Source organism: Equus przewalskii, chromosome 26 (assembly GCF_037783145.1).
Source record: "Equus przewalskii isolate Varuska chromosome 26, EquPr2, whole genome shotgun sequence".
NCBI lineage: Eukaryota > Metazoa > Chordata > Mammalia > Perissodactyla > Equidae > Equus > Equus przewalskii.
In genome coordinates this window covers 28,994,582-29,007,110 of record NC_091856.1, presented here as the reverse complement: position 1 = coordinate 29,007,110, position 12,529 = coordinate 28,994,582, and the positions used below count along the sequence as shown (strand labels likewise).

The window sequence follows — 12,529 nt, the reverse complement described above, 5'->3', positions numbered from 1 at the left end:
GGCTGCCGGTAAGAGTTCTTAGCCTTCAAAGGGCCTCGCTCACTCACGCCTGTTACACTTCAGGATGCGGGGCCTTTAGAGACTGAACACCTTCCATGGATTGTAGTGAGTATCGGAGTCAGACGGGGAGCTTGCTGGGAATGCAGACTCCAGCTCCTCCCCAGAAATTCTGATTCAACAGGTACAGGAGGGGATCAGGAGCCTGCGGGTTATGAACATCCCCAGGTGGACGGTGCAGGTGGGCCACTGCTTCATACTTTGTGAATGCTGGCCGTCATGGTGCCTCTCGAAATCCTCAGAATAAGTCACCTGGAGGAATTGTTTAAAGGTTCCCGGTTCCATCCCCTGTGGATTCTGATTTAGCAACACAAGTACCTGGTGATTCTCAACAGGGACGTTTGGGAAACGATGGTTTATAGAACTCCCCAGGGTGCTTAAAAAAGGACCAGTTTTGGGCACCACTCCCAGAGATTATAATTCATTTGGTCAAAGTGACTCAGATCAGATCCCTTGACTGAATTCACCAGGAATTATTGATATGAAACATCAGCAGTTATGTATATGAATCAAGAGCCCTGGTTACAAAAGTTTTGTCAAAACTTTGATTTAGGAGGGCTAAGGAACGCTGAAGTGGAAATATCCTTTTTAAAAAATTCATTGGAAACTCTTTTCATGGGAGCATAAAATTTAATGTTTTGGACCAGCAATAGCTGAATTTTTAGTTAATAGAAATAAGATTACCATGGTTTTCATGTCCATTGTCTATAATGGGTTCAATGACTTGAAACTGAGAGATATTTCTGTTTTAGCAAAAATATGGATGGTGTTTTCTGGATCCCCACAACCAGAGATTTTCCAGCCTCTTTGGTTAATTTTTTAAGTCTATGTACTGCCTTTTGGCACCCTAAGAAGATGGAAAAGGATTCTTCTGGAATGAAATGACTGAAGTGAAAAGCTCTTCAATGAATACTTAAATCTCTAGGTGGAGGACACAGCTACAGCCAACAGGAGCTCCTGACCTCATTTCACTTTTCAGGATCATGGCACTGCACTAGCTAAACACTGGCACTAACTCCACATCCTCTGAGAAAAGCTACACAGCCGCTGACTCAGAGAGAGGGCTGAGTGGGTACAAATACAACAGGAGTCCAGGAGGCATAAGTAATCCAAGTTGGCAGGAAAAGTTGAATTCCATTTTCAGTTCTAGGCGTCACAGCATTAATTTTAATACTGAACAGATTGAATAAAAACTCAGCTTTAATTGAATTTTTAAAAGTTTTCTCCTAAACGAAGGGCAATCGATATAGGGAAAGCATGAGGGAAGCCTGAGAGAGGCTGCCTCTTCAACAAGGGCTCTGCTCAGCTGAGAAGATCCAGCAGGGCTTCAGTGAAGACCGTGATTAGGACCTCTGCTCTCAGCGCTAAGGCTGGTGAACAGCCGCCAAATACAGGGGTCAGACAGGAACTGGGTACAACAGACAATGTTCGCCGCCTCGTTAGTAACTGTGAGATGATTCCAATTCCTTCCTGTTCCACGCTTAACAAATATCCTTAGATGTTCAGATGAAAAAGACAAGTGTGAATTCAGTGGAGAACATTAGTAATATTCGAGAAGTCAAAGAAACTTCAGAAATGCTTCTGCAGACAAAATAGATGATGGAAACATAAAACCCAGTGAATTCAACTGCTCTCCCTTTTTAATCAGGTTTACAGAATGGCATCATACATTAGTAATCACATTAGGAGACAGGATGGGTTTCCTGTACATATACAAGATTGTGCAAGCTCGTTAACTGAGGCTTATATAAGGTTTTACCAGTTTCAAGAGGAGAGGCAGTACAAAGCTTTTTAATACAGGTGAAGCACAAGAAGAATACGGTTGACAAGACAATATCAACTCAGCAGAGGTGAATTCTTAAGGCGTGTGGCCCCTGCCCACACTGTCTGCCACTCATCAAGCGGAGAGGACTTGGTCTCTCGTGAATTTAACCTTTGCTGAGCACAGGCATGTGGGACACAGCGCTCCATGGTGACTCCATGGCTCGACACACCAACTTGGACACTGAAACAAACTGAATCTTCCTTTCTCCAAGTGTTCTCAAGACTAATAAAGCTATTCCTGGTCCTCCTACTTCTTGGGTAACCTACATTCTAAAATACATTAAGTAATTATTAATCTGGCAAAGTTCTCAAGCATTTTGGCATTCGAAATATCTCAAATATCTCATCACTGTTAATCTACTTACTAAAAATTCTTTGAGCTTCAAGAAGATTGTTTCTGATTTTTGCCCCCCAGATTACGGCAATTACATATAGAATAAACTCATTAGACTTAAAAAAAAAAAAAAAAAAAAAAAAGAGGGCCAATATAGACTTTTCCCTAAAGAAATAAAGCAGAAACGGGGAGGCAGGGAGAGAAGGCGTAGGGCACACAATGGAGGAAGCCAACTCCACTGCTTGTCTATCATTTTATGCAATCCACTAATAATTTTGAGCAAGTGTGCTCCTATTTTCCTTTTTTATACCCAATCGCATCAGAGAAAGGAATTTTTAAAACCTCGTCCATTTAAAACATCTAGTTGACATTTACTTGGCCCAAACTGGAATGAATTCCCATGGCAGGCAACAGGAAGCGGGGCCGGATTGGCACGGTCAGCTGCAGTCTCATGGCAGGAACACAGCCCCTTCCTGCGTGGGCCGGCTCTCCTGCTTATGCACCTCAGGAACACACACAGTGACAGCCTACATTAAACAGGCTTCCAGGACACGACGGGCAAAGAAAAAACGTGCATCACATCCATCTCCATCCCTCACGAAGCCTAATTCTCTTACTGTAGCGATTTAACACATATCTGTAGAAAAAAGGATTTCATAAGCAGGTTTTTAAAAAGAAAAAGTAGAAGAAAGCAGTAACTGTGGCTGAGATTTGACCTAAAGTGGAGGAAAAAAACTAAACATTTACCAGCCTTTTAATAATTTTACAAGATGATCTTCAATCTGTATTTCTATTACTTAACTGTCTCCGAATCAGACTATTCATACCAAATACAAACGGATTTTTCATTACAGAAGTTAATACTACAAGATTTCAGTGAACTAAGCCACTATCTCCCCACTTAACATTATCTTTGTAAAGTCCATGTAATAATCGGTGGCTGCCGAATGCTTCCTACGGGTGATTTTGTACTTTAATGCTGATCCTTCATGTAAAATAAGTACTGGAAGGAAGCGTAGTAAGAAATATCCAAAGAACAACTGTTCCTCTTTCCTGAAAGAGCAAAATCAAATTACTCCCTATCTCCCACCCCAGAGCTTCCAGGCAGACGGTTACCAATTCCTAAACTCAGAACTCAGCACTATAATAAATCCTGTTATGGAGTCAAGCCAGCAATGGCTACTGCAGAAGTCCCTGCTCCTGACAGGGTTTCCAGAGGGCAATAGCTGGGCTGTGCTTCCCCGGCAGCACCCGAGTCAAGACGCGAGCACTCGCCTCCGTCTCAGAGGTTTCACTCTGATGCCAATCCCTGGGCTTCCACCCTCACCACTGGCTCAAGCACTGAAGAACACTCTCTCCTGCCTCCAGCGTAGCCCTACACCCCAAACTCACCACCTTCACCTCCACAGAAAAGAGCCCTCTGCAGTGCCTGCATCTTTGTATTTATTTCCATAGTGATAACATGGAAGATTTAGCAACCACTGTGGAGAAAAAAAGTCTCACTGACTTGTAAGTTAAATCCCTTAACAAGGGATCTCAACCATTCCAAGTCTTCTATTGACTTAACATTTATTGAATCAGATGCTGAAGTAAATGGACTCCCTCTAGGTCTTAGAACCGTGTTAGACAGTTTGTCTCGTAAAGTATTCATAACGGGATTTGACTTCTAACACCTAGGCGAGTTTGACAGTTACAGCCCATGAAGCACATGGCTCTGAACACAGATTTCTTGATCTGATGTTCAAAAGGACATTTTGTAGCACTAGTTTAATTTAAATCTCTCCTTAAAAGGCAGAAACCACATCCCACACTCCTATGCAACTTATTTCGGTATTTTAAAATCAATGAATGAGAAGAGGCGGAGGCATAAAGAAAATCGAGCTTCTTTAGGCACAAGGAAACACAGAGATCTTGGAGAGAGGGAGAAGACTGCCTCTGTACTCATCTGCTCAAGGCTGTTTGTCACAGTTCCCTTAAAAATGCCTGGAAGTGCTGTCAGCAAGAAGGGACTCAAAGTATGGGACCAAGTTTGTTATAAAAGAAGTTAAACATTTTTAAGAAACATACAAAGTGAAACCAGTCAGTGACGACCTATGTACAAGACTTGTGCTTGACGCTTTGGTGTGCCTCCTTGGCCAATTTCTCACACACCAAAACCCAGTCCTGATTAATTATCAATATACAATCAAACCAAAATACTGAAAGACAGATTTTTGTTCAGAAGAGGGAAATAAAGGCACAGAAACCTGCCAAAATAGATTTTTTTCCATAAGAGAATGGTTGATTAAAATAGTTTATCACTAGTAAAACTCGTATCACTAGAGCAGACAATACAAATTAGTTTTAAAAAAAATGACATTCACTGAATTCCTGGTCTGTGCATTCAATGTGAATAATCATCAAAAATATATTACAATTAAAGGTTTGTAAGGAGTTCTGTTTGGGGTTTCTACACTATATTTAGTATTTCAAATGGGAAGTACCATAAGAACGTATCAGAGATCTACTGGATGGCGATCAGGTCTGTCTCCCGCGGCAGGTCCGGAGCCATCCACGGTGAGATGCCTCAGTGACTGCGCGTCTTCAGACCCCTCATCGAAGGCAGCCCTGTGCACCAAACTCCGCACCTACACAGTTCGATAAACTGTATGACACTTTAATAAATATTTCTGTGTATTTGCTTGTTTTTTGCTTTTAAGCTCAGCTTAAATTTTGTCAAGGAAACCATTTTACAAGAGGGTACGTCACAACCTACTATCAGCAATATTCCTTGTTTATTAGAATCTGAAGATGTCCATATTACATCAAATATAAATATATATTATATTTACATTTCCTTCTTAGCTTTTCAATTTAGATGAGTGTATTTATAGATAATGCCACTAACGTCACCACTATTATAATCCTCAGTGCAACTGCTATTTTCCTTCCATTAGATGCATATAAGATTAGACAGCATCTTAAAAGAGGTGTACTGTTCTTCTTTTAAAATAAAAGGAAAGGATGGGTATCCAAGAATGGAGATCTAGGAATTTTCTAGATTTTCTTTTGTTTTTTAATATTTCAAAATACCTTAAAAATGTGGTCCCTTTGTGCAGTACTATTCTCTACTTGGGGACAAGAAAATAACAAATATGCAACTCAGAAAGGAAAAGAGCCCAAAGAAAAGAGAACCTGCTTGTTAGCTCATTAATCTGTTTAGTAAAGATCTGTTTTAAAATGTCTGACTGCTGTACAATATTATACAAAAACCATCTTCAGCCTTCAAAGCAGCTGGCACATTGTTTAAGAGCTCTGCTGGCCGCCTCACAGTCTGCTGCCTTGCTGGGCCCTGGTCATGGTCACTTGCGGTCGTCGATAGTTTTGATGAACTCCACTGCTGCTGTGAACTGCATCCACCAATAGGACTCCTCTCCAGACAGACAGCTGGCGTAAAAGCTACTGATGTACTGAACAGTGGACAGCAAGCAGGGTGGATTAGCCTAGAGAAGTGAAAAATAAAAAAAGAGTCAGTTACTCAGATGTATAGCTCTGCAAAAACCATTTAACAGCTTCAAATGTTTTTCTGTGAAAGAGATACCAGTCCTTTTGAAAATAATCCCCAAATTCTTTTTTGGAAGTAGTTTGTAAACCCTAGCTGCTGTGAGTAGCAAGAGTATATTGGAAAGGCACCCTGGACTCTAACCCTAGCTGAACTATCTGGAGCTTTCTATCCTTGCAAGTCACTTAACCTCACTGGTCCTTAAGCAGGCTGAACTAATCCCAGTGGATTTACTCAACATCCCAGGATTCCAAAACATTAGATAAGAAAATAAATGCTGTAGGTAAATTGAGCTATATCTGGTTAGTAAGTCCAGGTAGAATCAATCAGCTGAGAAAGAAAAAACTAAAAAAGATAATATGCCCTCTGTTGTAAGAGATAACACAGAACACCTCCTGCTTTCCACCTTCTTCCTGTGGTGAGAAAGGACACAGGTGTGTTAAGTGGGGAGGAGGACAAGCTACGGTCTGTTGGAACTGTTAAACTGACTGTGTAAGGACTGGGTACATCATGCGTGGAAGAGAGAACAATGGCCAACAGGAGGACTTATGACCATAGGCCCTGATCCTATGGGTTCTGACTGAGCTAAGAGTTCAGGTTGCAGAAATATTGCCGATTACTAATATTTATGTCAAATATACTTTGGACATCCAGAAATGGGCCGAGCTGATTGGAACACAGGACAGACACAATTACTTGCTGGCTGTGTGCACCTAAACTGCATGGTCCCCTCAAGATGTTCAAAATAGGGGGCCGGCCCCGTGGCCGAGTGGTTAAGTTCGCGAGCTCGGCTTCAGTGGTCCAGGGTTTTGCCGGTTCAGATCCTGGGCAACGACATGGCACCACTCATCAGGCCATGTTGAGGTGGCATCCCACACAGCACAACCAGAGGTGCTCACAACTAGAATACAAAACTATGTACTGGGGGGCTTTGGTGAGAAAAAAGAAGGAAAAAAAAAGATTGGCAACAGTTGTTAGCTCAAGTGTGAATCTTTAAAAGAAAAAATGTTCAAAATAAACCATTTAAATGATGAAACTTTAATTTTAAAGTCAAGAAAGGACATGAGATGTCAGTTCTTTTAAAAAATAATACGATACAGCCCTGATGGCCCAGCAGTTAAAGTTCTGTGTACTCCACTTCAGCGGCCCTGGTTTGGTTCCTGGGTGCAAAACCACACCACTCGTCCGTCAGTAGCCATGCTGTGGCAGCAGCTCACACAGAAGATCCAGAAGAACTTACAACTATACACAATTATGTACCAGGGCTTTGGGAGTGAAAAAAGGGAGAAAAAGGAGGAAGACTGGGAACAGATGTTGGCTCAGGGAGAATCTTCTACAAAAAAAAAAAAGGTACAATTACAAAATAAGAGGCTAAAAGAGGAGAGAGACGTTTGGTAAATTTGGTAGTTTATATGACGAGTACTATGAGGAATTCAAAGTGAAAGGAAATGGTAAAAGCACAATAAAAAGAATTTGCTCTCATTCATGCATCCATTCATTCAATAATTATATACTGAGTCCCAATCAAGAACTTTAGGCACTGCTTGAAAAGCTGAACATGTTCATCTAGGAATCCAGCCCCCTCATCCTTTCTTCTGAAAACCCTAACTTCCTTTTTTTTTTTGATTTTTAAAAACTTATTTATTTACTTTGAGGAAGATTAGCCCTGAGCTAACATCTGCTGCCAATCCTCCTCTTTCTGCTAAGGAACACTGGCCCTGAGCTAACATCCATGCCCATCTTCCTCTACTTTATATGTGGGATGCCTGCCACAGCATGGCTTGCCAAGTGGTACGTAGGTCTGCACCCGGGATCCAAACCCGTGAACCCCGGGCCGCTGAATAAAACATGCGAACTTAACTGCTGCGCCACTGGGCCGCCCGCCACTAACTTCTGAACAGAACAAAACCTGGCATTAAACACTTTCTTTCTGGATAACAAAGAGCTTGAGACTCATTAAGGAGCTGAGGTCTCTAACATCATGTGAAGCCCTGCACCACCCTGCTCAGAATGCCCAATAAACTCATTAATAGTAGTGAGGGACCCACCTTGATCAACACAAACACCAAAACTGGGACAAAGTCATCTGCGCCAGGGACGGAGTCCTCGTTGGCCAGGCTCAGGAGGTTCATGATCGTGGAGCACATTCTCAGGATGCACTGCACTTTGTCCCGGGGTGTCTTATAAGCACTTATTGTCCTGATTTCTGACTGTGCAGATGGCCACGGCGCCTCCCGAAGATAAACCTAAGGGAGACCACAGATAGACAGATCCTGAATCTGACGGCAACTTCAGTTACGACCTCAGCAACCTCCACGTCAGGAGGCAGAGGGGTACGGTTGGTGCCTTTGCCTTCTTCAGTAAAACCAGATTGCCGTTCCTTCCCCCTTGGACTTAACATTGAAACTGAACTTTTAAATAATTTGCTCTGCATTTTAAAATAAAGCAACCCAGGTATGCATTAATAGAGGAAAGGGCATACAATAACACAGAACCTAGAATTTATAAAATTTCAATTATCTTTCTTACAAAGCTAGAATGTTTTGAATTTCTCTACACGGAGTAGCTGATTCCAAAAGCACAAACAAGCTACTTTTAAAAGAGAATAATTAAAAAACTAACATGTACCTTTGTTGCAGTAGTTCTAGAAATAACAGATTCAAAAAGTCAAAGACAATTAAAAACTTTATGCAAATGACATTCCATTAGTGGGGATTCTAATAAAACAACCAGAAAGCTCAAATACTTGGAAATTCCCTATTTTCTTATTTTGGAAGAGTTGTATGCAGGTAAATAATGCTAATACCAATAACTACAAGGTGGTTTTGAGTTCACGCTCAGATTCAACTCCCTCTCCTGGAACAACAGCTTTCACACTCTTTGGAGTCCCACCAGATCCCCTCTTCAAAGGGGACGTCTCTGCAGAAACCTGACTCCAAAAGCATGGACGGAGGCACCACGGCCCCAGGCAGAGCAGGCCGAGCCCTGCCTGTGCACTGAGGGCCAGCGCAGGGGCTCCTCGAGGCTGGCTCTCCCTCCTCCCCACTACTCACATCCCTCTGCACGCCACAGAATTTTCATCCTTGGAAGGACCTTTGAGAACTTTACAGTTAGACTGGATTGCATCTAGTGCAAATGGCATTTTATAATTTGTTATCTTCTGTTTCCTCGAAAAACTGGTAACATGCAGATGGTCCACCGAGCAGCTCTTGGTTAATCACACCACCCACGCTGTGTGAGTCTATTACCTCTGGAATCTGAAGAGCTCTGTGATTGGCAGTCACTACTTTCGACAGTCTCTGAATATGTTCATGAAGAACCCTGAAAACCGCCAAAAACACAGATGTAAATATATATTTCAGAAAATAAGGTACACAAATAGTCAAAATTGATTTTTTCAAAACATCTTAGAGTTATTTCTTGATACAGATTACAATTACAGTTGAGCCTATCTCCTAGCTATAAGTATGCTGTCTTGTCAAAAAAGTCTTACATTCAGGACCTGCCTAGAAATGCTGAGGGAGCTGAGGGGGTGCAGGGAGAGTAGGGGAGTCCCTCTTTCCCAGACCAGGACAGCCTTCCAAGGGAGACAGGAGAGGAACCATCAGCCCGGAAGCGACTTGGGCACACTAAGTAAACAGGCTGAGAGGAAGCAGAGGGATCAAAGCCAGAAACCAAAGAGCACAGATGCTCAGATGGAGAAGGAGATCTGAGAGCACGAAACCTCATTTCAGAGAGGAAAATAATTAGGCTTAAAAAGGTGAAGGATTTGCCTAAGGTCACACAGGGGTTAGGAGCAGGGGCTAAACCCAGCTTTCCTGGCTGGAGGGTTCTTTCCAGAACACGGTGTTCACTCCCCACTCTATAAAACCTGCAGAAATGCCAGGGAGGAGAGGGTAGGAATACTCTGCTTCAGAGTTGCTCTTGGCAGCAAATACAGTTTGAATGTTCCCACTTCTCACTGGATTCTGAAAACCAGACACTGGTGTTCTGGAGAGAAAACAAGTCCCCTTTGGCGAACTAAGTACAGAAGCCTGGGGTGAGCTAACAGCCTCTAAGACTCCAAACAAGAGAGAGGGGCAGGTTGGGATGGTCCTAACCCATTCACAGGAAAGTGAACTGTCTCAAATATACATGTGGTATCTTAAAATTTCCATGAAAAACCCTTATATAAACCACTAATGATCGACCCTGAGGTCCTATTACAGGGACCCCTTGAGAGTCACTGGTCCAGTAAGCCACTGTTACTGCTGGGGAGCACAGTGGCCACCTCAATGTCTGGGGGCAGAAAGAGGGTTGTCAAGCAGTGCTCCAAAAAATGCAGAAGAGGAAAAGTAAAAATGCTAAATCATCCATAGTCTCACTACTCAAAAATGACCACTGTTCCATTCCAGATTTGTTTTCAGGATTGATTTTTTTAAGGATTACTTGTTTAGCAACAGCTTTATTGAGATAGAATTCACACACCATATAATCCCAGGTATTTTTGATATTCAAATATGTAACTTTTCACTCCTAATACATAGATAATAAGTATATATTTGAAGTCACGCCCGGTGCTTCACGCTCTGATAGAGCCTTATGTTCCAGCTCTCACAGAGGGAACAATCCAGAGGGGAGAGAAGCAGCCATCGAATGATCACACAAACCAGTGATCAAGAACAAGGGGCAATTCTGCCCCTCAAGAAACATTTGGCAGTGTCTTGAGACAATTTTGGTTCTCACAACTGGTAGGGTACTACCAGTATCTAGTGTGTAGAGGCCAGGGATGCTGCTAAACGTCCTACAGTGCACACAGTAGTCTCCCACATTAAAGAATTATCTGGGGCAAAACTGCAGTAGTGCCAGGTTAAGAAATTATCATTCTATCAAATGTAAAACTGCCAACTGTGGCAAGTGCTAAAGAACGGTACATGGGCCTGAGAGAGCCAGCAACAGGGGAGTTCACCCGGTCAGAAAGGCACACGGGCCTGAGAGCCCCAGCAGGGCAGTTCACCTGCTCAGGAAGGCCCACGAGCCTGAGAGCGCCCCGGCAGGGGATTTCCCTAGGTAGTCCAACAGAAGCACTCACTGGTCACGAAGTATGTCCCCATCCTGGTTAGGGTAGAAGGCAAGCTTGAAAATCCGATTCATCACACTTCGTTCAATGGCCAGCTGAGCATCCTGAAGCTGCTCCTCACTCGCATTTTGCCATATGACATCCTGGGCCATCGCACCATAAAGGAACTGCAGAAAATCTTCTACCTGAGCAGTTTTATCATCAGCTGCTGTGAGTTTCTGAAAGTCTCCAATGAAAAAGAACAATTTTTAAAATACACAGCTGAATAATTTTAAAAAAGAAATTACAGAAATCATTTTAATCACTAGCTATGCAGATACTCCACGCTTAAAGCTGAAAGTACCTAGATGTGGCTTATTGTAGGAGAACATGCAGCCAAATCATTAAAATCAGGAGAAAGGTAAGAAATGTGTAAAAGTTTAACAGCAAGGGGTTTGTTATAAAAATGATATGCCTTTTTTTTATTTCTTGTCTTTTTTTTTTTAAAACGATTTTATTTTTCCTTTTTCTCCCAAAGCCCTCTGGTACATAGTGGTATATTTTCAGTTGTGGATCCTTCTAGTTGTGGCATGTGGGATGCCGCCTCAGCATGGCCTGATGAGCGGTGCCGTGTCCACGCCCAGGATTCAAACTGGCGAAACCCTTGGCCACCAAAGCGGAGCGTGCGAACCTAACCACTCGGCCATGGGGCTGGCCCCTATATGATTTGTTTTTAAAAAACAAGAGAAACTATATGGATGCAAGACTTGACCAAGTTTTCCAACTTATAATTTATAAACTATAGATATTCAGTGCAGGATAAAAATGAAATTTATCGGTGTGACATCAAGGTTTAATTATTAAGAATCCATAAAATAACTAGGAATTTAAGGAACTGCTCTTAGACATGTAGGTGCTCAAACGAGCAAAGCAAACATTGCCAAATCTTCCCCATGATACACGGCTGACAAGACGCTTCTCCAAAAGGCCTTAGTTACCTTGAATGAACTCCCTGATCTTCTTCTCTTTGCTCTCCAGCAGCAGCCTCACACAGACAGTGGTAAAGTACCGATTGGCCACCTCTTTGTCCCGCAAAACCCTTTGCAGTAGCCTTTCCAGGTGAGCCTGTGTGGTCTGTAGTCCTTGTCGACAGCGAGTGAGATAAGCAATATAGGGGGCCCTTTTCCTAAAAGGAAATATGCTTTGCAGGACATCAGATATATTTGGTGCACACTTCCTCTGGAAACTAAGAGTCTAATTTTTCTTTAAAAAGAAATTACCTCATGGACTTTGGTTTTACAAATTAGCATGTCAGGCTGAAGACAACTGTCCTGAGGGCTAATTATGCTTGCCAGCTTAAGAAACAGAACCCTTCTGCACGTTTGTGACGAACAGCACCTACTGGGCTGAATACTTAGCTACCTAACTCACTAAACGTTACCAAGTCCCTTCAAATCGTTGGTCTATTTTATACTGGAGCACAGTCTCCATGCTGGCAGGAGTTCATTCTTAAAAGGAAAGTGATTGCCTCGGAAGACTAAAATAACAAAATACGGGTGAATATACCACTAGATCATTAAACACACCACCAATTATTTGCTTAGTCTAAATGTAACAATCACTAGAGCAGCTACTGCCCAAGCATCGAAGCCTCCTCACTTCGTAAGCGTCTCAATAGCATTTTTCTCCTTACTGTTAGCAAGGGGTGGCAACAGATAAAGCGGAGCACTTCCCA

General features: G+C 42.5%; 1 protein-coding gene across 18 annotated transcripts in view; it reads right to left on the bottom strand.

Annotated features, from left to right (window-relative positions):
- Positions 1 to 1,675: 1,675 nt before the first annotated feature.
- GAPVD1 (GTPase activating protein and VPS9 domains 1) overlaps positions 1,676 to 12,529 on the bottom strand; it is a 64,568-nt gene continuing 53,714 nt past the window's right edge. For all 18 annotated transcript variants that reach the window (XM_070596473.1, XM_008521922.2, XM_008521919.2 and 15 more), the window contains 5 exons: positions 11,793 to 11,980; positions 10,828 to 11,041; positions 9,005 to 9,077; positions 7,805 to 8,002; positions 1,676 to 5,697 (listed from right to left, as the gene is read on the bottom strand). In XM_070596473.1, coding sequence (XP_070452574.1) covers positions 5,557 to 5,697; positions 7,805 to 8,002; positions 9,005 to 9,077; positions 10,828 to 11,041; positions 11,793 to 11,980 — 814 coding nt within the window. In that variant the 3' untranslated portion in view covers positions 1,676 to 5,556. The remainder of the gene's footprint in view (positions 5,698 to 7,804; positions 8,003 to 9,004; positions 9,078 to 10,827; positions 11,042 to 11,792; positions 11,981 to 12,529) is intronic.